The sequence below is a fragment of the Nymphalis io genome, chromosome 8 (assembly GCF_905147045.1).
Source record: "Nymphalis io chromosome 8, ilAglIoxx1.1, whole genome shotgun sequence".
Classification (NCBI taxonomy): Eukaryota; Metazoa; Arthropoda; class Insecta; order Lepidoptera; family Nymphalidae; genus Nymphalis; species Nymphalis io.
In genome coordinates this window covers 2145069-2166972 of record NC_065895.1, presented here as the reverse complement: position 1 = coordinate 2166972, position 21904 = coordinate 2145069, and the positions used below count along the sequence as shown (strand labels likewise).

Here is a 21904-nt window from a genome sequence, read left to right as displayed (position 1 = left end):
TAAGTTTTAAGTTCAATATAACCTATCTTATGTGACAGATTTCAAATTTGTAGGAAATCGATGTAAATATTGTAAAGAAGAATAAGAAAACTCTGTATTAAACTTAAAACTTTTTTCATAAATCAAAATCGGCATGAAAGGAGCAGATACTCTCATATCAGTCCGATTTTTAACCCTACTGGGCCACTTTTCTATCCTTGTTACTCTGTTATGGGAGAACAACGAGAGTCTTCATCATTGTTTACCAATTCCAAGCCAATATCCAATGGCGAACGTTCAGACACATCGACACTGGTGAGTTAATGCAAATAAAAAATATTTACTTTCTAAACTCCTCAAATTGTAATCGTATACCCATAACATTATCACTGAAAATGAATTGTAACTTTATTAAAAACGTCCTTAGTAAATCGATAATAATGCGGCAATTAACTTATGCTATAGGACGAAATATGTTGTAATTTTTTTGTTTACCAATTTTCCATTATTTTTTTTTAATATAATACATAGTCATTTTTTAAACTTTGACTTTAAATAAAAAATATTTATTTTTATATAGTTCCTAATGATGAATTCCAGAATTCATCATTCAGAATTTTTGATATGATAAAAATTAAAATTTCTATATTAAATTGTTTATTGTCACCATAAGCTGTACTCGAACTCTATTAAAAACTAAAAAAAAATGATTAAAGTTCATAAATCACATGGAAATTAACTGACTTCAAACATAAAATTTGTATTCTATTTTGGTTCTTTTCTGGTTTGTTTTTATCATTTGATAATATACTTTATGTTTAAAAAGTTATAATATTGTTCAATCAGTAGATACTCAGATGCAGTTTAGATTGCAGCTCTTCTTTGTGTGTTCCTATCATGTGTCATATTGGTGCAGTAATATGTGGCATAGAAGCCAGTAGTTGTGCATATTGGAGCCATTAAACAAATGAAATGAATTTAATTAAACATAAAACCAAACTTCTTCTATAGCTATAATAAATTCTACAAAACCCAAAAAATTTTTTATTTCCAGATAAACAATATTTTACAAACATTAACTTAAATTAATCTGGTTAAATATATTCTCTTCTTCTTGGTTTGAATTAAACTGGAAGTGCTTAAAAAGGAAATAGTTATGTATGGTCCAACTCATAACTTACTACTAAAGAAATCAGTACTGGCTCCAAAGAAACACAAGCATAATCTTTCTGCTTCTGAGTAAATATTTAATTTCAATTGTGGTTTATTTGAATCTGGCTTGTAGGGATTTATTCTTAAGTTTTTTTTCATATTTATTTTATATGTCATAATACACATGTAAAAGATTAGTCAATATTTAATTGCTCATTTAAAGATTATGTTAAACCACCTTAATCCAGATTAGACTCAACAAATATTTGTAAATGCACTTGTTAGATATGAAATAATGTGTGTGCTGTTTAAGAGATGTTTAATAGATTTCTCTTAATTTTTTTTAATAACTATATCCTTAGATGATGCATTAGATGTCTGCAAGTCCAAATTTTGACAAATTATCATACAAATTTCAAAATGTATTTATATATATATGTATGTTATAATATGTATGTATATATTGCAATATATATTATATTTTTAAATGTATTTATTTACATATTTTGGTCGTAGAATTCAACCCTAAGATGAGCCAATAATAAATTCGTAAATAATTATTACGATTTTCCGTCGAGAAATTTTTAGAAGCAGCCCGGAGTCTAGAAATTGGTAGTTTGCATAGTCCTGTTGATTTTGTCGTCCCATCTGATTATGAGAGTGAGGGAAGAGAAAGAGAACTTGTTTTTGCATACACAGTTATCCATTATAATATATCCTGCACAGTTGTTTAGCGTATTTTAAGAATGGACGCCGTGGGCGAAATCTATCAGGAGAATCTTCATATTCAATGTAATTGCTTATATCGCTACTTACGACAATGCTTTAAGTTTTCTTTTTTAAATTTAATATTGACGTAAACCGTTAAAGGATATCAAAACTAGAACCTGATAGAATAAACATTGTCACTGTAAGAAATATTAATCATCCCTTACACCGCCACTGTGCCATCGACTTTGGTATTAAAATGTTATGTTCCTTGGGTCTGTATTACACTGACTCGCTTACCCTTCAAACAGTTACAACCGTAACAATACTACGCATTGCTGTTTGACGGTAGAATAGATAATGATTCGATGTTATCTGATGTTAAATGGGCTCATTGGGGCCAAATGGGCATTCCAGAGGTAAGTCTTTAACGCGCACAAGAATTTAGAAACATTTTTGAAAAATTCACCATACTGTGGGAAATAGACGTATGTTTCGTGCTACCATTATACTGACTCACTTACTCTTGAAACCAATAATTTGTATTGCTGTTTTAAGGGTAGATTGACGAGTGGGTGATATCAATTGAAATTGACGAGTGGTGCTGCCTGTTAATATAAACTTGCAGACACAAACTAACAAACACAGACAAAATAAAAGAAACGAATATCAAAGGTAGAGACAACGCGTCTATGGAGATTTGAAGGGTTAATTTAAAGATAAATACCAACAGACGAGACTTGGAAATAAGTTAATGTTGTTTTGATATTAATATTATTAAAAAAGTCACGAGTTTCTTTTTGTTAATTGGATACAATAATAATATACTGTACATTATATGTAAAAATGTTTGTTGGTCTGTTCTGTCTCCATCTGTTTAAGACTGATTGCGACACCGTTTGACTTATCACCATGAATGTTGGCACATATATGTAGTTTTTCCATGGAGAAGGATTTCCATATTATCCAATTGAATGTAACTCATAATTAGAAGGCGTTACACGACAACTATTCCCTTACCATTCGACCGACCGCCATGATTATAATTTTCATATTATTTTCATGATTTATCTTTTTTTTAATGGTTTGACGTAATTTTACTTATTTATTACTATTCTTTACTTTTGTTGAAATGATTAAAGTATTTTTGAATTGTATAAATTTTAATACTTCTTTTTTCACGATCATATTTGAATGCCTGAATAGGTAAAACACTATTTTGCTATCAAGCAAATTTTCCAATACCTTTATGATAACATATTTCCAGGTTAAGAATATGTAAGCTGCGCTATATTTGATTTACATAAATATAAAAAGCCGAGATGGCCCAGTGGTAAGAACGCGTGAATCTTATCCGATCATCGTGAGTTCAAACACGGGCAAGCACCACTGACTTTTCATGTGCTTAATTTGTTATTTATAATTCGTCTCGTGCTTGACGGTGAACATCGTGAGGAAACCTGCATGTGTCGAAATGAATATCATATACCCATAGCTTTTCCATATCAGACCATAGACAAACAGACCATATACTTCTCCGCAAACGGCGCTTAGTAGATATAGGTAAAAGCGGTGCGCGGCTTAAAGGTTTTAGTAAATAGTTATGTATTCTCGTTATTATTTGCAATGAATATTATAAAGATACATTGATCTTATGATTAATACGTTAAAAGTGATCAAGTTCTTCTCACATAATATTCTGAGTACTGGTTATTCAGCCTGAAATCTACGCCTTTTATTCTACTTAACGATTTCTCTTTCCCGCGAGTCACATTTGACATACGGTTAATGTTTAACTATATTGTATGCCGAGCCGAGATGGCCTAGTGGTTAGAACACGTGAATCTTAACCGACGATCGTGGGTTCAAACCCGGGCAAGCACCACTGAATTTTCATGTGCTTAATTTGTGATTATAATTAATCTCGTGCTTGACGGTGAAGGAAAACATCGTGAGGAAACCTGCATGTGTCTAATTTCATTGAAATTATGCCACATGTGTATTCTACCAAACCTTCTCCTCAAAAGGGAGAGGAGGCCTTAGCCTAGCAGTGGGACATTAACAGGCTGTTACTAGAATACTTACTAGAAAAATAGTGTATGCTGTACGTCTGTGCTGACAAGAAAATTGTTAATAGGTGTAAGGCGGGTAATTCGTAAGTCTGGACAAATTGTTATGCTTTTACTCTTTATATTGTATCTATCTTGCTAGCAAATATCCAAAATCAAAGTCACTTGCTGCTAAATTTAATCACTAGGAATTACTTGGTAATGCTTTGTATAAGCCCGTCCGGATAGGTACGACCCACTCATCAGATATTCTATCTCCAAAAAGCAATACTTAGGATTGTTAAGTGTCGGTTTGAAGGATGAGTGAGCCAGTGTAACTACAAGCACAAGGGACATAACATCATAGTTCCCAAGATTGAGGGCGTACTATATACTACGTAATATTTCGTACAGCGCCAATGTTTATGGGCGATGATGACTGTGGTCTTTTCCTAATATTTGGTAGTTTTTACTTTAAGCGTATAGGTAATAAGTAATAACACATGTTGTTTATTTTTTAGATATAATATTGATTAAAGTAGTATATGGTTGTTATATTTAGAAATCACGTATAATTATTATGAATAACTCAATATTTTTCTATTTAATTACGGAAAGCTAGGAATATTTTCCGTTTACACAGCAATAAATATCTAATAAGCTAATAACTCTTATGTGAATAGCCAGATAAGAACTTTACTGCATCTTAAAACAATAGCAGAATATAATTCTACACTGTATTATAAATCATATAATTTTAATATTGATTTAATATGTTTGATCATCGCGTTTTATACTGGCTGACTTCCATTCTTTACATAAATATGCATCCCTAATACCAGTAGAATAAAATACTTCAATTTTGATGTCTTTTTTTAAGTTAATGTGGCTATTTACAAATTACCAAAACCAAATCCAGCATTGTTTTTTCTGTCTGTCTGTTTGTCCGTGGTAATCTTAAAAACGGCTAATGACTTAGCAATGCAAATAACTGAATGATTATAATTAGTATTCCAGGGTACCGTTTGGTGTTTATTTCAACGAAATCTGTTGATTCTATCAAAATTTATAACAAGTTAAGATTTGTTTACATATTTATTTAATGTATGATGATAAAAAAAATAACGCAGATAAAACCGCAGGGCACTGCTATTTTGAAAATAAAAGTAAGTTACAGTAGTAGTACAGTAACAGCCTGTTAATGTCCCACTGCTGGGCCAAGGCGTCCTCTCCCTTTTGAGAAGGTTTGTGAGCTTATTCACTATACACATGTGGCAGAATTTCAACAAAATCAGATACATGCAGGTTTCCTCACGATGTTTTCCTTCACCGTCAAACACGAGATGAATTAAACACAAATTAAGCACATGAAAATTCAGTGGTGCTTGCCCGGGTTTGAACCCACGATCATCGATTAAGATTCACGCGTTCTAACCACTAGGCCACCTGGGCTTAAAAGTAAGTTATGTTTGAAATATTTTGTCTAAATTAATTTAAATTGAAAATTGTCGAAAATTTGAAGTATGTCGGAAAAATCGTGCCTTGTGAGAGCTTCTAAGGAGCATGGTGCTGAAATCTACAAAGTGATATAAAAATAAACACCCCTTAAGCTGTTCTAAAAAAAGACTATGTTTACAGTAAAGCCTTTTTGTTTACGCTTATCAGAAATAGAGGTTCGCAGTACTCTGAAATTCGACTGTAATTCATTGCTAATAAAATTTGAGTTTTAACATTCAATATTTATATACATTTATATTTATAGATTAAAGTTATTTAAAATAACCACTTAAATCTGGTGTAAAGTACGTAGTCACAAATAAAAACTGTTGATAAGCTAAATAAGCTATTAAAGCGCCGTTTTTGTTCTTCAAAAAATCATACCAGTCAATCGTATAAGGCCACGTGACGTAATCACCCTACAACCGTTGATTTGGAGTTACCGAATTCGTTACGTGTTTCCTTTTTAACATCTTTATTTTGTTGCGTAATGATCAATGTTGCCACACTAATAAAGCTATCCAAGTACTATTCTAAAAGTTGAATCATTTAATTTGGTGGGGTCAAAAACCTCGATCGCGTCTCGGTTTTTTGTTTTTATTTATATCTGTTATGTGGTTTGAGTTATTGAGATAGGTTGCAAAGTTCAAGGCGACAACTTAAAATACATCTCAGTAACGGTCACTTAGTGTAGATATTACTTAAAAATAAACATATAAGTATCTAACTTAGACAGTGTTGTCGTTGCAACAAATTACTTAGTTATAATAAAATTATAATAAAGAAAACATATCATGATATGCACCTAATGAAAAGTAAAGAATGAGGCGCCTTACTCGAGGTTAGTGTCGGCACATGCTCACACATAAATGCTGTAAACAAGTGCGCGGTAAATTCGTAGTTTGTTTCGTTGATTATATTAATTTAATGATAATTTTGTAATCTGTTACGTTGATAATAACGAAAAATGTCGGAGAAGAAAGAGCAGGTTAGTAAACAATATTGTATATTAATTTTCGTTATAGGTTATCTTTTTCTCGATCTAACTGTAGCTTTTATTCTTTACTAAACTTTTTTTTTTGGCAAAGACTTAAATGTTTCGTTTTAAGATTTCTTTTAAACGAAAATGCTTTTTTTTTTAAAGATGCAGGTAACCAAAATGTGGTAGCGCTTAATAAAATAAATATGACATATATTTTTAAATATGTCTTAGTTTCTTTATACTTTTAAACAGCGTGTATTATAAATACATATGTATATTTTTTTAAATTTTGGCCATACGCAGGTGTTAAATCATTAAATATTTATTTAATAATATTACTCTCCTAGTCACGTCGACGTCCAAGGATAGCGGTGTTTTTGTTGCGTATTATAAATGAAATATATCGTAACGTAAAAACAAATTCATCAAATACTATGTGTACAATTTTTTTGTATAGCAATTATCATATTTCGCGAATCCAGATATAATATACTTCTATTCTAAACAATATTATGTCTCATATTAGAATTTTTTTACCCTAATTGTTGTTAACTAAATTATTTAATAATAGTATTATTATATTATTTTGTAAACGTTATCGCAGGTTTTTAGGGTGATCCTCGGACAAAAGAAGTTATACGATTCATTCCAGATCAACATTTTGACCGACAAAAAATGTATGTCTTTAAAATAAAAATAAATAAGTTGGGGTTGGGTATGGACCAATGGGCGTTTTATTAAGATACACTACTATAAATTGGATTTTCTTGTCAATTAACTATTTGTAAGAATACAGATCTAGAGCAGTGTCGTAGTCCCATATCTCGTGAAGCAAGAAAAGCAGTTAGTCCTGATCACTCTCAATTTGTGTGGGATTCCTGTGTAATTAGGCTATAAAATGGAATTCATTTTTGGGAATGAGCGATAGGGAGTGCATTTGTGATTGCGCAGTCATTTTTGTTTTGTAATATCTCCAGTGCATCAGGTTATTCTCAGTTGAGATTGACCGTCGCGGCCGGAACCGGTCAGGGTATCCATATATATCCAGATAACACGTTACAGGAATATACGTCACCTAACTTTAGTGTTGCTGTTTGGGTTCAATCAAAAGTAATTTTATCGGACTGTACAATTGACAGCTTCCACACTTGTAAATAGGTAAAATCATTTCAGGTTTGTGGCTGGACTGGCTACATCATTAGCTCTGGTGGTGGTTGAGTTCATCACATTCATACTTGGACTAACAATGTTCGAATCGTTTGTAACTTTGACGTGTATCCTTTTGTTATTATTGCTAAATGTTAATTAGCAAATACTTATTTGCACTTATTATTTAATTACACTTAAATAATAGTTTTTCACATGGTCAATTCTACTAATAAATTGTTGCTTTTTCTCAATCAAATCGAAATGTAATCGTTGTAACCTTTTTTTTTTATTCTACTAACACAATGATCCGGTTTCGGTTAGGTTAAAATCGGAATGACTTGGTCAAAGTGAAATCATCTCATGTCGTATATACGCTTTGACACGTATATACGACTTACCGAGGAGACCAGGACCCCCTGAATATAAGCCGAGATGGCCCTGTGGTAAGAACGCGTGAATCTTAACCGATGATCGTGGGTTCAAACCCGGGCAAGCACCACTGAATTTTCATGTGCTTAATTTGTGATTATAATTCATCTCGTGCTTTACGGTGAAGGAAAACATCGTGAGGAAACCTGCATGTGTCTAATTTCACTGAAGTTCTGCCACATGTGAATTCTACCAACCCGCATTGGAGCAGCGTGGTGGAATAAGCTCCAAACCTTCTCCTCAAAAAGAGGAGAGGAGGCCTTTAGCCCAGCAGTGGGACATTCACAGGCTGTTACGGTACGGTAAAATCGGAATAGAATTGGGAATGTATCGTAACAGTTATAAATTAGTGGAATTGGTCTCCAGGATATCCAAATTATTTTGTTAATTTTATATATATCAAGCGTTATCTTGGGCGCGATCTAATTTCGTCACGGAAGGTACCGCTGATTTTTTAGTGGTTATCCCGATGTTCGGAGCTATGCGTCTCAGGCATCAGCGAGTCCCAGATACTTCACGCGGGACCGTAAAGCGTTTTTCCAACGAATAAAAAGGGTGCGATCTAATTTGACCAAACTAAACTTAACCAATATATGCGCGCAAACAGTTTTTGCAACAAAATTAAAAAAAAATGGGAGTACGGGCCTTACTAAATTTAGAAACGTTATGAGTTTTTTAATTTTGATTTATCGATAATTGTATTTTAGTTTTTTAGTTTATATATAAGGGGAATGCATATTGTTATAATCTCCTCTGCGTCATTGTATATACATAGAGAAATAGAGATTGAAAATGCACAGTCATTTGATCGTAATACAAAAGAAAACAAAGTATATGTTGTTTTACATATTTTTTTACTAGGTTTCTACATGATTAGACACGTAATAAGAGACGTAATTTGTGCTGTGTTCATGATAACGCTCGATGAATTACTAGCATTAGCTTGCGTGTTCGTTGATTACTTCGCTCGTGTAGCGCCGCACTTATTGTGCATAGTAATTGCATCCTTGATCTAGTTGTCAGTAAAAGATAGTTAGTTTGTATGGAAGAAGGAGGAAGTAATTTCAGTAACGGCCCTAGCTTAGGATGTTGACAGTGTTCTGTCCCATGCGTCTAATATCACTCATACGACAAGTGAGTGTGGAAATCGAGAGCGCTGTGTTTCCGCTTACGATTTTGCACTACAATATATCCTGCAAGTCGTAAGTAGTAAGTCGTAGTTATAATTTCATCAAAGTTGAATTAAAATGTATAAAATGTTTTATAAATTCAAAAACTACATTATTTTACGACTGGTCTCTATCAACTTATAACCATATTTATCTAGTTTTTTTTAATAATATTTACTGTGAGCCAGAGAAGGCTCAAAGGAAGCCCATTTGTTGAATAATATGTAGATATTAAGATTTTACATCACAAAGTTTGTCGTACACACGCACAGTTTTGCTTATTTGCCTGCACTGGTGTGATATACACGGTAAACTTCCTTAGCACTGCTTCAAAATATATATTGAAAAAAAAAAAGTAAAGTAACTGCCTATAAATGCTGGGCAAAGGGTTCTTAAGAAAAAGTCGTTCGTAACTTATTCACACGTATTACATTATCACATTATACACACGTGGCAGACAATGTTTTCTTTGATTGTTTTAATAAGTTCCTCAATTAAAAAAAAACAGCTATCGCAGGACACGGAACCGCATCGATCATCCTGAAATTCTTCGTTCCCGACACCTTACTTTGTGATTGGCTCTGGCCGGTCTACACCTTCTGTTCCGGGTTACCGTTTGTCTTCGATATAACCGCTTCCGTCATAAATATGTGTTCTTATTTCAAATGTTCAAATAAATTTTCTTTTTTTTAAAACAACATAGTAGTATCTTGTCATCTCCCTTACTCTTTAGTATTTTGTTTTTTCTCAATTAGTTACGTTTTATGATAATTTTCATTGTTACGACCTTAATTTCTAGAATATTTATTGAATACAGAATGAATCTCGTTTTATTATTATCTGTTTTTCATAAGGTGAAATCACTTTATTACTTTAGTAGAAAACAAGAACAATTACAAATAATAATAATCGTATTCTAATGTTAGATCAGAGTGATTATTATCCGACTACGCAACGAGTTAAGGTAATGTGTTGGTGTATTTGTATGTTAATATGTAGCTACGTATAATAATGTCCTTCAGACCGATTTCGGCCACGGCGGCCAATCGCAAGAGAGATTAGCCAACTGCTCAGGAGATATTATAGTGCACAAGTGTGTGCGCAAACACAGGTGCACTCTCTATTCCCTAATTCTCATAATCCGATGGGACGGCAATCCGACACGACCGGAAAGAGTTCAGGCACAGGACCAACGGCTTTACGTGCTTACCGAGGCACGGGAGTGTACACACTTCCAACTTGACTCCGGGCTGCTATTGAGAATTTTCTGACAGAAAAACCCAATAACTTTTTTATCGGCCCGACCTGAGAATGAACCCAGGACCTCCGGGTGTGTGGCCTTGCATCAAGTCACTAGACCAACGAGGCAGTAGCTACGTATAGTTATGATCTGGAACTGTATCGTGAGGCATACGGGCGAAATACGTTTCGACTCGTAATTCGGGTAGATGGCAGTGAAAGTGATTACAAAGTATAGCACATATTAACAATTATACTTAAAGCAGGATAAACATCTGTGGTTTTTTTCATGCATTGATTTTTTAATGTTTATATTGATGTTTAGTTAATGCCTTGTTTGCATTGCAGTTCCACTTAATTTTTTTCGTAATCAATTCTTCGATACGGTTCATGCGCACGTACGTCACACACCAGAAACGTCCGCACCAGTTTTCTGTTTGTTCGTACCCGACTATTTTTTTTTTCATAGTTTAGGAAGGCGGACGAGCATGTGGGCCACCTGATGGTATGTGGTCAGCAACGCCCATAGACATTGGCGTTTTAAGAAATGTTAACCATCGCTTACATCACCCTTGCGCCACCAACCTTGGGAACTAAGATATTGTGTCCCTTGTTTTTTACAGGCTAATTACACTGGCTCACTCACCCTTCAAACCGGGTTCAAGCAACACAACAATACCAAGTACTATTATTTAGCGGTAGAATATCTGATGAGTGGGTGGTACCTACCCAGACGAGCTTGCACAAACTCTACCACCAGTGAATTCCCAATACAGGCTATTCCCAATAAGCAACAGCAGCTGGCTGGTTTCATTTTGACCCAAAATTTCAGGCTCTTATATCATACGCTGATGGTTTACAACACCAACAGTAGATATTTTCAGCTGAATCAGATGAATTTAATAAAAAGGCTAACGAGACAAAGAATCATTCATTTTTATATATAGATGTATATTATTTACTTCTACATTATAAATAAGTTTTAATTTGTTAGTAAGTTAAATGTAAAAAAAAATACTATTGTTGCAGGTTGCCAATGAACAACAACATTTGACTCAAACTCACGAATTCAAACCAGGATGGTCGTTCTATTTGGTGCTAGCTGGGGTGACCACCACCTTCGGTTCCTCTTTGCCTGTGGGATTCAACATAGGAGTTGTAAATTCGCCAGCTGGAGTATGTATTGAAATTTCATAATTATTCTGTTCAATTGAGTACAAATAAAGATAATAATTAGATACAAAGTAATACATAGTTTAACGCACCAAATATTTTTTTTATAGTATACCTACTAAAGTCAGATTAAATTCGTATTTTGTAAAGGCTTTATAATCAATTGAAATATTAATATTAGACAGCCTAGTCACAAGAGTGCTTTATAAAGCTTCTCATTCCATTTATATTTTTAATTGCAGCCCTAACTACATTATTTATTTATTTTTACTTGTAATCAACATCGTTACAGAAATGGTAAACATTATACATTATCCTTAAACATTATTTCTCTAAACAGGTAACCTTTCCATAGCATTTAGGTACTAACGACTGTAATAATTAACATTGAAGTTGCATATTCTTTCGATCTTTTATTTTAAAAGTACAAAGTACAAGACTAACACAAAACAAACGCATAAAGTGTTTGTAGATTACTCTTTTCTATACAATAGGACAGGCATATAGGCGCTGATTGGTCACCAGCGTCCATAGACATTGGCGCCACAAGAAATACTCATCATCCCTCACACGGCCAATGCACAACCAACTTTGGGAACTTAGATATTATGTCGTCTGTTCCTGTGGTCATAGTCCATGTAGAATTTGTAATGTTACTTATCCAGAATGGCTTGCACAAAGCCCTACCATCAAGTAAACTTACTAAAACTCTTATAAAATGCTCTCATAACACAATTCTCGGGTGCAACTATCGGAGGATTACTTAAACAATGCCGCGTCTTTTTCTTCAGAATGTCAAATCAATAATGACAGAAATAGAGGCATCAGTGTTTAATAACAAGATCAGCAGCTTATATTCCTTGTTTTCTTTTCAAAAGTTAACCTGCCAACTCGAACTGAGTTGGCAGGTTATCTATTGCGTAATACCTAAATTCTTAGGGTGACTGAGTACCTGGTAATCTATAATAGAGGTCTATGACTATAATAGCCATCAGCTCCGCGGATACATTTATGAAAATTTTTACTAAATTTATATTGTAACGTGAAATTCTGTTTTCTGAGTAGAAATAGATAAAGTTTTATTATTTTTCTTATTTATTAGTATGTATAAAAGGTCAAAGTTATATTTTCGGTTCAAGTTGGAACGTAAATTTTATAGAATTTAGAATAATTGATACAAAGGATTTAAAAATAAACTTGGCGTTGGTTTAAACGTAAGCAACCAATATACAAGATTCCAAAGACTATATTGACATAATATGTTAAAGAATTTATCTACGTTTCCGCCCGCGGTTTCGTACGCGTTTGATGGGGGGGGGGGGGGTGTTAGGTTAGGTTAGCCTTTTCTGTACCTCTAACAACGCGGTTAAGTAGTTAAGACGTGAAAGCGTAACAAACAAACTAACTTTTGAATTTATAATATTAGTAAGAATATGATGTGTTCGTTTCATTGAGTCGTACCAAGAGTTTTCTTATATTCCAGATTATAAAGACCTTTTGCAACGAAAGTTTTGTAAGTCGCTACGACCTGCCTTTAAATAAGACATGGCTCAATGTTCTCTGGTCTTCCATTGTGTCAATATTCATAGTGGGTGGGTGTACTGGCTCTATACTCGGTTCCTTTTTTGCTGACAAGTTCGGAAGGTGAGTTAAAGTTTTAATTGGGAACATTTATTTATTCCTAATTGAGTGAAATCCATAGTAATATAAAATTTACAATCTTTTTAATAATTGTCCTTATGTATAGAAGCGGTGTTTGTGGTTTTAGAAGACATTTATTTTAACCGATGATTCAAATTTTAAAACCGGGCAAGCACAACTAAATTTTCATGTGTTTTTTAATTCATCTCATGTTCGGCGGTGAATGAAAACATCTTGAGAAAAACCTACATGAGGCGGTTGAACATCTGCCACTAACCCGTAATGGAGTAAGCTCTAAAACCTCCTTTTCAAAAAGGAGAAGAGGCCTTAATCCAGCTGTAGATATTTACACAGCTTATGTTTCGAGTTCTAGTTATTTGTTCTTAACATAGTCCGGTTAACAATATATATTTTTAATAATATAGTATTTTCTTCCTTAAGTTCTGTTAATTTAAGGAAAATGAAGATTTAAAAATATGTGTGTATGCGTGCGAGCGTGCGTGCTTTTGAAACGTGTGAGTGAATTGTATGGGTGTCTGATTTTAATGTTTGTATGTAATTAGTATTTAAAAACTATGGACATTAACTCTTTATCTTTCGACTCTTAGTTTAGTAGAAAATCGAGGAAAACGGACGGAGGTTAGATTTATCCGTAATACTTCGTTCTAAATTAATTTTAATAATTTTCTCGAAGCAAAAATGAAACGCTTAAATACAAGGACAAATTAAATCAATATGATAGAATGATTATAATAATTATTTTTAATTGTTATTTACAATGAAATTCTTTTTTATCTTCAGGCGAAAGTCTGACCAGTGTGCTTCAAATCCATTCGAATGGAATCGAAGCCATTTTATATCTCTATTGTATATCTTTGATCACATGACATATCAAAATGGCCTCCGTGGCTGAAATCGATCAGGAGTTTATGTATACTTATTTAGAAGTGAAATTCATTTATATATTATAATATAGGTAAGCAGGTACATGGGCCACCTGAGCGTGAGTGGTCACCACCGCCCATAGACATTGACGCCATAAGAAATAAACATTTTTAATTCACATCGCCAATGCGCCACCAGCTTTGGGAACTAAGATGTTATCCCTTGTGCCTGAAGTTTCACTTGCTCACTCACACTTCCAACCGGAACACAACAATACTGAGTATTGATATTTGGTGGTAGAATATTTGATGAGTAGGTGGTACATCCCTAGACGGGCTTGCACAAAGCACTACTATCAAGTACCACCAATCCAAGAGAGGATTATAAGGTCGAATTTCAGTTTTAGTATATAACGTTTGTGTGAAACATTTCTATCGCAGGTGTATTAAATTTTGTATTTCGTCAAATGGATTTTTTTTTTTTTTTTTTTATTTTTATTTTTTTATTTATTTACAGGAAACAAGCAACGATAATAACGAATCTCTTGTCGATTGCGGGAGCGATTCTGTTCTTGTTCTGTCGCGCCGCTAATTCAGTGGAAATGCTTATAGTTGGAAGATTGCTCGTCGGTCTCGCTGGCGGTGAGTTCGATATACATTTTAACTTATATTCATTTACTTTTTTTTTATTTGTCATAAGCCTGATGGTAAGTTACCATCGTCTATATACATTGGCTCTGTAAGACATGTTAACCATTCCTTATATCGTTAACTAATAATATAATTAATATATAAAACTACAAATAAACATATTATATATTTTTTTAAATTATTATTATTTATATATTTATAGAAAAAGCCGAGATGGCCAAGTGGTTAGAACGCGCGCATCTTAACCGATGATCGTGGGTTAAAACCCGGGCAAGCACTACTGAATTTTCATGTGCTTAATTTGTGCTTATGGTAGCTCTAAACCTACTCCTCAAAAAAGGAGAGGAGAGCACAGCTGTGGGATATTTTCCGACTTCTTTTTATACTTTTGATGCAATATGTGTATATTCAATTCCAGGTCTGACGACGAGTATAGTGCCTATGTACTTAACGGAGTTGTCACCGCCCAGGCTGTCAGGAGCCATGGGGGTCGCCTGTCCCATTGGGGTGAATGCTGGAGTGCTCGTGGGCCAAGTTATGGGATTGGACGTTATATTGGGTGAATAACTTGAAATATAAATATGATTAAAATAAACAAGGTCAAATAATCAAGGATGATGAGAAAAAAAAATAATTAAAAAAAAAACAATACTTATGTAACACAATGGATGCGACTAGCACAGGACCGGGAGAACTGGCGCGCCTGTGAGGAGGCCTATGTCCAGCAGTGGATTAATGTGGGCTGAATATGATGATGATGTAACACAACTATAAATATATTATATAGATAATACAAAGCTCATGAACTTCACGCGTATATTTTACGGCATAAAACCTTTTTAAACAAATATTTTATTAATTCCAGGTGGAGCAAACGATTGGCCTTATCTCTTATCCGTCTACGCGTTGCTAGTCATTATATCTTTGCCGATTCTATTTATATTACCGGAAAGTCCGAAATACCTCTTTGTTGTGAAGAGAAACGAAGCAGCAGCTGTACGCGGTGAGGATCATTGATTGTTATTAAATAAATGTACCAACATGTTTTACTGGTGGTAGGGCTTTGTGCAAGCTCGTCTGGGTAGGTACCACCCACTCATCAGATATTCTACCGCAAAACAGCAGTACTTGATATTGTTGTGTTCCGGTTTGAAGGGTGAGCGAGCCAGTGTAATTACAGGCACAAGGGACATAAAATCTTAGTTCCCAAGGTTGGTGGCGCATTGGATATGTAAGCGATGGTTGACATTTCTTACAATGCCAATGTCTAAGGGTGTTTGGTGACCACTTACCATCAGGTGGCCCATATGCTCGTCCACCTTACTATTCTATAAAAAAAAAACAGCGTTCAGATTCCCGAATTACCCACAGAAAAATCCAATAACTCTTATTGGAGGCTAGGTTTGAGCCTTTGGATATTCAGCCTTATAAGCTAAATACTATTTTATTTTATGCAAAACATTTGTCAAGAGAAATATTCCATAATACACATGAAATCGTATCGTACTATTCAATATTGTTATGAAGAAACAAATATTTCTGTTGAATTTAAGGACGTCTTGTGTCAATTATATCGAGGAAATTATAACTAACTATAAATGCGAGAATGAGTTTAATTATTTGCTTTCTACACTTTCACGACTGAAATGCTCAATCGTGATTTTTTTTATACACGTTGTCATGATTACAGGATAGTATAATAAGGTATCTAAAACCTGCGCCTTCCAAACGCTGGCGATAATTAGATGTAGATTGCTTGTGTGCTTAGGGTTATTATACAATTAATGATTTACATTTATGGATGATAGCACACTTTGGGAATGAAACGATCGCCTCCTGTCTATTTTTTATTTTTTTTTAAATATGGTATTAAAAAAATAAAAGAGCTCACGCTCAGTTATTTCGCTCGTTCTTCTCAGGGCTGGGTGGTTTTTTTTCGAACCGGTGCTAGTTTCTGATTTGATAATCAAGAAGTAAGTGTAACGCTTCTATGGTGAATGAAGTATTTTGATTTGATTTGAAAAACATACCATCTTTAGTTATGATGAACCTGGTTTTACAATTTAATTGTGATCAGTATTGTGTCTTATGTACCAGGGTTAAAGGTACTCATAATGAGAGGAGCTAATTTCCTTAGAACTGAGTCGTCTCCGTGGAGAAAATCCAAGTGTCCTCACCGAAGACTTGGAACTGCTAAGAGAGGAAGTGCAAGCCGAGGCCAGCAGTAGTGGAGAGAGATGGGGCATGTGGAGGGTACTCCGCGAACCGAAGCTCCGACTGCCCTTACTCCTCACGTGCACCATGCAAGCCGGACAGCAGACGAGTGGAATTAATGCGGTGAGATTGAAATTTAAAAACGTTTTACTCAATAGAGTAAAGAGGAGAGAGAGCGCGACCCCTCGGGAGCCCGGCAGTGTAGAGCGATTGGTGCGTTGCAGGTGTTCTACTACTCGCAGACGATCTTCGAGCAGGCGGGGCTGTCGGCGCGGCAGGCGCAGCTGGCCACGGTCGGCTGCGGCGCCGTCAACGTGTGCACGGCGCTGGCCATGCCGCCGCTGCTGCCGCGCGCCGGCCGCCGCGCGCCGCTGCTCGCGTCCGCCGCCGCCGCCGCCGCGCTGCTGGCCGCGCTGGCGCTCGCCCTGGCCAACATCGTGAGTCGCGGCGCTCTCCATTCGCACTACTATTTACTGGTGGTAGGGCTTTGTGCAAGCTCGTCTGGGTAGGTACCAACCACTCATCAGATATTCTACCGCAAAACAGCAATACTTGATATTGTTGTGTTCCGGTTTGAAGGGTGAGTGAGCCAGTGTAATTACAGGCACAAGGGACATAAAATCTTAGTTCCCAAGGTTGGTGGCGCATTGGATATGTAAGCGATGGTTGACATTTCTTACAATGCCAATGTCTAAGAGCGTTGGTGACCACTTACCATCAGGTGGCCCATATGCTCGTCCGCCTTCCTTTTCTATAAAAAAAAAAAAATATATATATATGTCTCCTTTCAAAGTTCCGATAGCAGCTTTCACGCCGAAGGCTGTGGGTTCGATTCCCGCCCGGGATAGACATTTGTGTGCATGAACATGTCTGTTTGTCCTGAGTCTGGGTGTAATTATCTATGTAAGTATGCATTTAAAAAAGAAAAATAGCATATGTAGTATATCAGTTGTCTGGTTTCCTTAGCACAAGCTCTGCTTAGTTTGGGATCAGATGGCCGTGTGTGACTAATGTCCCAGGATATTATTATTATTATTATAATTAATGATTTACATTTATGGAGCTTTTTTGAATTGAATTTTTTTATTAGACAGGAGTATATTTTTTTTGTGAATCCACAGCGAGTGTCTAATTTGTTCGAGATATCGATCAATGATATCGCGTCAATGTGTGTTCAAATGACAAAGTTTTTATTTATCTTTATTCCTCTTCTGGTTGGAATGAGCTGTATATACGACCACCATAAATTAAAACAAACTTAAATTGTCACTAATTTCTGAAAATTCTCATTAAAATGAATATACTTTATTTCTAAAATATATGATATTTTAATAAATACTTTTATTCATAAGCATAATGTAACATTTAACGGAGGTAAAGCCGGTTATTTGTTTTATTCTTTTCAAACTGAAATCAAAATAGTTTCTGTACATTCTTGGTTTATTTTTTTCAGGATGCAGTGTCGTGGATGCCGTACGTGTGCATAGCGGCTGTGTTGTCGTACGTGCTGGTGTATGGGTTCGGTCTCGGCCCCATACCTTATTTCATCGCTTCGGGTAAGTTTATTTAACAATATATTAACAAAGTAATAAAGTAACAGCCCGTCTCCTTTATAAGAGAGTTCACAGTTCATTCCACCACGTCACTCCAATGCGAGGTGGTGGATACATTTTTGGCAGATCATACACTGACACATGCACGTTTTCTCTCAGTATTTTCCTTCAGTAAAAAATCTTCGGAAAGAAAAGTATTATTATTATTAGATAATTAACGTACGTCCCGCCCGCAGAGCTGTTCGAGGTCCCGCCGCGCGCGGGCGGCATGGCGTGGGGCTCGCTGAGCAACTGGGCCGGCAACTTCCTGGTGGGGATGAGCTTCCCCTCGCTGCGCGACGCGGCGGGCGCCGCCAGCTTCCTCGTGTTTTCCGCGCTCACCGCCGCGCTCTTCTGCTTCCAGAGGTCCCGCGCACCTTTTCACACTTTTTTAATGGTTCAATTTTAGGTTTCTCGCTTGTATATTTAGCGTTTTTCCTTCGGGAACGTTAATGGTATGAGTTTTCAGACATACTCTATTGTGTAGATTATATAATGACTAATGTTATGGACCAAAATGTTTTTAAGCCATGTGTAATGATGACTCCTGACTCCGCCCATAAACATCGCGCCTCCGCCTTATGACGCGCGACGTTTGTCTCCGCCTCTTTTTAGGTTCCTCCTCGTTATATGCAAAATGTATAATTTCAATTGCAGATTCTACTTCCCCGAAACGAAAGGCAAGACGCCGACTCAGGTGGCGGAGCTCTGCAGTCGCGGGCTGAAATCTCGTCCGCTGAGCGGCCGTCCCGGTGGACACATCTGACGACTCCGTGACGTCCCGGGCCAGTAACGCATCATATATATTTTACAACAATTAATAACTGGAATTAAAATTTGACAAATCGTTCAAACGTCCATATACCTAAAAGCAATTTGAAAACTTTAAAGAAATGTCTGACACAAATTGCACTACTAAACGATGCATTTTTTTAAGTAAAGACCGCTCCCTTACAGACTAAATTATATTCAATTCAGAATTTATTAGTGATAGCATATGCGATAGCATTGGTCTATAATATCGATTTAAATATGCGTAGAGTCAAATATTTTACAATTTTAACCATGTCTATTAAACGCGTCTCTAAACATTTTTACTATCACATCTTAAAAAACACAGACATTAAAACAATAAAGCATTTGATGGTTTTTGCAAATCGTATTATATTTATTGTATGTTAATTTGATTATAATGGATTGTCATATTAATTTTAATATTAAACTTGAAGAATATAAAATTTTCAATTCTGTTACTTATGAACGTTGTTGAATGTGTTTAGTTAAACAATGCTGTCTTCTATCAAATGTCAAATCAATAATGACAGAAAGAGAAAAATCTGTGTTTAACTAAACAGCTGGTAAGGCAGTGAATCGATAGTGAAAAGACACAAAGCTGACTTTTAGTTTGAATCAAAGATTTAGTTTGAAGAAAAAAAAACTAAAATTGAACATTTTAGTTTTTTAATTGTACAGATAAAAAAATGTTATATTTTTCAGTTATTAGATAAGTGAAGCGAACAGAATTAATTCTATAAAAGAACAATTATTGCCATCGCTGTATTTAATATTTCGTAACGTAATTTTTGCAAGCTTTATACTGTACTTAAAAATGTTTCATCGTTAAGTTTAAATATTAGCCGGACATCACGATTCTTTAATTATTTTCATATATCGTTGAGTGATTTGTTTATATAAAGTAATACATCATCATGATATATGTCCCATATATGTCCCACTGCTTTTGATAATGCTTGGAACTTATTGGACTACGGTTCGAAATGTAGATAAAGAAATTTCATAACATACTCGGTTTTTACTGGTTTAAGTTTCATAACTAATATTCATATTTGCCGCCTCTTACAAGATTTCGAATTTCTGAGATCAACAAGACAAATTGCTTTAAATGAATAAACGATATCACATATACCTAATATATATATATATATATATATATATAATATATATATATATATATATATATATATATATATATATATATATATATATGAATGCTTATGACCATTTGTCTATTTACTTTTGAATAAAATTGCCAAAAAAAATTGTGTCTGTAACAACATCATAACTAGATATGGTTGAAGCTTTTGGAATATATAAATTTGGGAATTGTCGCAACAGTAACGCCTTCTTAACTTTACTTCATAGATGTTTTTTATACACGGAAACCCCTCCCCACCTCTACCCTCTTGTCAATAGGTAAGATCGAGGTATTAATTGCATTGAATTTTAACATCACAGTATTTTATTAAGAGGAATTTTACATTCTATATTTAAAATTAAGATTAACATTTAAAAGGCTTCATAAGCTCGCAATACATTTTAAACATGTTTTGTGCACTCACATATATATATATATATATATATATATATATATATATATATATATATATTATTACCATATTACTAAAACCACAATGAGTTTAGCATCTCAAGGACATCAAAGCGAGTTTAGTGTGTCCTTTTTTCATAACGTAATTTTTGAGCTTTATAATTTATTTATAAAATGTTTTTTTTTTTTTGAGTTGTCACCAAAGTGCTCACGTCATAAAGACTTAAGTTATACAATGATTCGTCTTATTAAGTATTTAAATATAACATTGAACAATTATCATCTATCACCTAGATAATTATAAAACGCTCAAGTATTTTATACAAGTCAAAGAGTATCTCGAATTGAAACAAAATGATCTAAAATTATTTGTTACAAATTTATAAGTAATTAGGAAAGTATTAAGTATAATAAATTCCACATCCGTACTATATGTTGCATCACAGGTTTTTGAATTTTTTTTGTTTATATAATTATATATATATGTTATTATAATCACTTTGAATTTGTATTAATTTCGTATTTTATTTGTAATGTGCTTTTATTATTCTAAAATATATTATTTTATATTTATTGTTAATTAATTAAGTACTTTAATACCCGACTTGCTCTGCTCATTAGGGTCAGTCAATCAGGTGACATATTGCATTTTTATTACTGTCACTTATGACGGGTATATCGGAATTTTATATTTTTTGTTGTTATAATAATGAATACTTAAAAAAAACATACAAAGATACTGCACAGATTATCCGTCCGGAAATTAAAAACTAAAAATTTGTAACATGAATAAATTGTTGATATGATTAATAGTTTTTACTACAATGAGAAAAATATTCAAAATTCTAAATTTACCTCATTTTAATATTATATTAGTAACGTATGTTTACTTTTAAGTATAGAGGTAAGGAGGTCTCTTCTATGGGGTCTCTCTATTATATTTTGTTGCAAAAGTATCATAAAGGAGTTGCATAACAGTTTAATGAGTACCCAGAATGGTGTTACTAAGTGACTCGGGTAAGATCATAAGTGGGCGATTACAATAGAGAT

At 34.3% G+C, this 21904-nt stretch overlaps 1 protein-coding gene across 3 annotated transcripts; it reads left to right on the top strand.

Annotated features, from left to right (window-relative positions):
• Positions 1-11: 11 nt before the first annotated feature.
• On the top strand, positions 12-20433 carry LOC126770187 (solute carrier family 2, facilitated glucose transporter member 1-like). Of its 3 annotated transcripts, none has more exons than XM_050489429.1 (11): positions 12-294; positions 11382-11528; positions 13009-13169; positions 14568-14692; positions 15120-15260; positions 15567-15704; positions 16839-17038; positions 17140-17352; positions 18369-18471; positions 18705-18873; positions 19165-20433. In XM_050489429.1, exons 1-11 carry the CDS (start codon positions 211-213, stop codon positions 19271-19273), a joined length of 1590 nt encoding a protein of 529 aa, XP_050345386.1. In that variant the 5' UTR covers positions 12-210; the 3' UTR covers positions 19274-20433. The 3 variants fall into 3 exon arrangements, with proteins under 3 accessions (XP_050345386.1, XP_050345388.1, XP_050345387.1); XM_050489431.1 differs by lacking the exon at positions 12-294 and adding an exon at positions 6221-6372; XM_050489430.1 differs by lacking the exon at positions 12-294 and adding an exon at positions 9977-10077.
• The last annotated feature ends 1471 nt before the right edge of the window (positions 20434-21904 follow it).

Bases quoted from the DNA above. Each gene is read 5' to 3' on its own strand.
- LOC126770187 (XM_050489429.1), top strand. From the start codon at position 211: ATGGGAGAACAACGAGAGTCTTCATCATTGTTTACCAATTCCAAGCCA. The intron at 295-11,381 runs GTGAGTTAATGC...CTATTGTTGCAG, and splicing joins GTTCAGACACATCGACACTG to GTTGCCAATGAACAACAACA. The intron at 11,529-13,008 runs GTATGTATTGAA...CTTATATTCCAG, and splicing joins TTGTAAATTCGCCAGCTGGA to ATTATAAAGACCTTTTGCAA.